Below are 4,532 nucleotides of genomic sequence, written 5' to 3' on the forward strand. Positions count from 1 at the left end.
GCGTACGGTGGCTTTCGCCTATCACGCGAAAAAGGCCGCCATGGCCTCTCTCAGGTTTCTCTCTGGTAATATTACTCTAAGACTATTTATAAGTGCATGGCTAATAAATTCAGCATTGTCTATAACTCCCTGGAGGAAATGGAACTCACAGCGGTTGGAAGGAATAGCAAAGTCAAAGCCATAAAGGAATCAAGACTCTTTAAATCTTATGTTACTAGTCGTCATGAAAAATCCACCGTCTTCAGATCTACGTACCCGCCGGCATATTGGCACTCATACAAAGTCTTCTCTACCACAGTCAAGTATGTAGATACTATGCAGAGCAGGGACAAGAGCGAAAATCCTATATTGACTGTTGCAGATTTTTACCACAAGTCTTTCGAGTTCAGACAGAACGCTAAGGCCTTCTATACGGACGGATCGAAGAGTCCGGAAGGCGCAGTTGGTGCTGCGGTATACTCGCCGGAGCTGGAAGGTAGTATCAAACACAAGCTTCCCCCTGAAACCTCCATTTTCTCCGCTGAGCTCTGGGCCATCTACCAGGCTATTCTTGCTATTTTTGATCTTAACTTCCCTAAAAGCGTTATCTTTTCTGATTCAAGGAGCGCGTTGGATGCTCTTCAAAATTCCTCCAAGGTGCAACGCAATTACATAGTGTACCAAATCAGAAAAGCCTACCTAGACATTATAGATAAAGGCAACGAGGTCACCCTCTTTTGGGTCCCTGCACATTCGGGCATTCCCGGCAATGAATTAGCAGATCAAGAAGCTAATCTGGCGGCAATCGAGGGTTACAAACCTGACTTTAAAGTCCCTTACGAGGACCTACTGGTGGAATCACGTGCCCGAGCGGACAAACAGTTTCAAGAATATATGGAAGAGGTTTCCAGAACTAAAGGCACTCGATACTTCGAACAATTTCACACAATATCCAAGAAAACATGGTTTCATGAATCTTCGCTCTCAAGAGAAGAAATCGTTCTCATCAATCGTCTAAGATCCAACCATATTAATGTTAACGAGAGCCTACACAGGGTCAATATGACCGAGCTGTCCATGCGGCGACCCCCGTCAGACAATAAATCATTTAATCTTCCATTGCAATGAATTCTCTGAAAAATTTACCCCTATCCGAGCGTACATATCAAAGAAATTCCCAAATTCTCCTCAGGACCTCGTCCCCGCCCTGCGCTCTCCTAGTCCCACATTCTCCCGTCTCCTTCTGGCCTACATGAAGGCCAATGACCTCTTTTTCTGACTTTTCTTTTGCTCCACTCCCCCTTCTCCTTTGGCGCGCAGTTCACCGCTGGGGGGCAGCAGGCGTCTGGATTGGGGGGGAGGCCACTATACTTTTATAACCATCATGGCTTACAAACCCACTTGCAAAAAAATTACTAGCAACACAGACCTCAATGGCCTAGTACCAACCCTTGGGTTGCCTGGCCAATAACTCAAGAAGAAGAAGAAGAAGTCTGGTAATATTAATGCGGACACATCCGGTCGATAGGAGCGAACAATTATCTCGAGGACAGCGACGGGGATTCAAGTTATAGCGTGAACAGACTGCAATGTTTTATTTCCTTTTACGTGGGAATTAAAAAAGAAGTAATAAAGAAAGAAAGAAATAAAAAAGATCAAATAAAAATAAATGTATAACTGAAAAGAAACTAAATGAAATATTGAAATGAATTATTGAAAGAAAAACGGAGAGGGATTGGAGAATAGAAATATACCGACTTACTGAGATGTTCATCGGTGCGAGTTCTTCGGCCAGGATGTGCGAGGTTGACGGTGTTCTTCAGCACTGACTCTAAACTTTGACTTTTACGGATTAATTTAGAAAAGAAATGTTTTATATAGCGGGTCGACTCCGGGAAAAGGTTCTGTCTGTGTCCGTCTGTCTGTCTGTCTGTCTGTCTCTGTGTTAACTTCCGAAAAAATTATTTAATTAGTACATGTTTTTTCGACTCAGGAAAAAATAAAAAAAGCGCTGAAGGCCGCGGAACCGCGTTTATATAGTGCTTTTTCCTTGGGTGGTAGGGTGCAAATTAGGTGGTGGGTTTTCTGAGTTTTGTATTGGTCCAGATTGTGGGGGAGGAAAGGAGTCGGTTTTGTATCAAGTGTCGTCGTCTTAATTTTTATGATCTTTCTTAATTTATGCGGAAATGCACGTGCACCGATTAAGACGAGCGCATGTGCACTGTCGGTACGGGCCCGTCAAACACCTCCCCGGTTGATTTCATTTTCAACACAATAAACGAACGTCTAAAATCATTAATATATAAAGGCCCGTCTACAATACACGGAGTAAGAAGTAAGAGTAAGAAATTGACCAATCACAGTCGAATGTGAGAAGAATAATCGACTGTGATTGGTCAATTTCTTACTCTTACTTCTTACTCCGTGTATTGTAGACGACGCCTTATAAAACGTAAAAACAAAAAGTTATGATAGAAACTCCTGTTGAAGATGTTAAAAAGTCGTGGTTTTTGGTCCCTTTTGTGTCGAAAATTTCGGAGAAATTTAAGAATATCACGAAGAATCTCAATGTGAGCATGGCTTTTTTCAGTCTTAACAAGCTTAATTTTTTCATTAAAACACATAAAGATCCGTTACAGAACATGGCAAGGAAGAATGTAGTTTATAAAATTAATTGCAATAATTGTGATGATTCGTATGTTGGCCAGACAAAGCGTAAGTTAAAAACGAGAATCACAGAACATCGAAATGATATCAGGAAAAGCAATAACAATTATTCAGTTATCAGAGAACACAGATTGGAGCATGGCCACGATTTTGATTGGGAGAACACTGAGATTGTCGATAGTGAACGATTTTTATATAGACGTATTTCTGAAATGCTACACATTAAATTGCAAAAAAATGGTTTAAATCTACAGTCTGACACTGAATTTCTACATAACGCGTACATTTACATTGATTCAATGATATGTTGCAGTAAGTCGTATTTCTATGCTTATAATGTTGTGTAGTATCGTCTTTGTTGTTTATCGTTTATGCTCATAGTCACATGAAAACAGATGTTTAAGTTAAATCTTTGACAGTTACTCATTTGATTGCTGACTGTTATTTTGCTGACAAGCATAAGTTATTACTAATTATGGATGCGGAGATACAGCGAAATTATTTTTATTTTATTTTTAAGTGATTATGTTCACGATTTGATAGGTGAGTGATCGTTCTAAAGTTTTCATTATTTTATTTTTTCTTTAATAACTTAATAATGTTTGGATTATTTATATAGAATCCACTTTTAATTTATTTGGTCGCCTGATTTGTTAACCTGGTGTCTGCATAAATGAAGCGGAATGATTTATGGCACTCTCCTATCAAATCTACTAAGAATTTGATTGTAAATGGATCAGATACATTGAGGATGGCTCGAATGTAAGCCGAAATGTCTGATTTTTTCGTACTTAATAAATCTTTTGTTCGCACGAATTACAGCGATATAACTCTTAGTAGCCTGTTCTCTATTTATATTTTTGACTTTTATTTTTTAGTTACTATCTAATATTACTGTATTCTCATTAATTGTGTTAATACTGAATAGGAAATGGACAAGAACTTGATAGTTTTATCCTGTCCATTTCACGAGCAGTTGGCTTGCTTATTAATCAATTTAATATCCATTATTTGTTGTGTTTCTATTCAGTAAATGGATTCAGATTTTACGCAACTTTTGTATGCAGTAACTGCAAACAAAGTGTTACATCCTGATTGGTATCCTAAGTAGTTTTCCTTCTCAGTTACTAGAAGTTGGTAACTGAAAATTCTGAAAATTAGATGTATTAATATTAATGTTAATTACGTCATTATGATCATAATTTGATCGGAATAATATTAAAATACTTGATGAGGAAAATATGCCAAACAAAAGATTTATCTCGGAAATGATTCATATACATAAACAGAAAAATAGTTTGAACATGCAAACGGACACAGACTTGTTACATAAGAACTATGAATGTTTATTTATCGACCAATGAGATTCCCTCTCTTCAATTTTTCTTTACTTTATTTTAGTAGAGAACAGACAGAAATATCATTTGTGTTTAGATGTTCCGTCATTTCACACGATAACTTCGTATTTTCCAATTTCAACTAATGTTACATGATAATGTAACTAATTTACATGATAATTCATGTAAATTATTAAATTATAATTACTATCGCTTGAAATATGTATAAGATTGTTGGATTATTGAATTTCATTATGATAAATATCTTTTTTAACATGTAATAATTTAAGTATGTATATTTGTAATTAGCGTTCCGGGAAGAACAATGATATGTTGTTGAATTTTATACATTAATAAGGATCCGAAGAGCGAGGATCGAAACGTATAGTAACGAAATTTGTCGAATAAAGTCATTTACACACCAGTGTGTGACTCGGAAAGGCATCTTCATTTCCATAGATTTATTGAACTGAGCCTAATTATATCCATCTATATATATTTTTATTTTAATTATACTTATATATTTATTAATATATATAGTATATACAT

At 36.6% G+C, this 4,532-nt stretch overlaps 1 protein-coding gene across 1 annotated transcript; it reads left to right on the top strand.

Moving 5' to 3' along the window:
- Nucleotides 1-223: 223 nt before the first annotated feature.
- On the top strand, nt 224-1,126 carry LOC108757384 (uncharacterized). Its single transcript, XM_018509572.1, has 3 exons — nt 224-302; nt 403-475; nt 603-1,126. The coding sequence occupies exons 1-3, from the start codon at nt 224-226 to the stop codon at nt 1,105-1,107; spliced, it is 657 nt and encodes a 218-aa protein (XP_018365074.1). The 3' UTR covers nt 1,108-1,126.
- The last annotated feature ends 3,406 nt before the right edge of the window (nt 1,127-4,532 follow it).

Source organism: Trachymyrmex cornetzi, unplaced genomic scaffold (genome assembly GCF_001594075.2).
Source record: "Trachymyrmex cornetzi isolate Tcor2-1 unplaced genomic scaffold, Tcor1.1 scaffold3038, whole genome shotgun sequence".
NCBI lineage: Eukaryota > Metazoa > Arthropoda > Insecta > Hymenoptera > Formicidae > Trachymyrmex > Trachymyrmex cornetzi.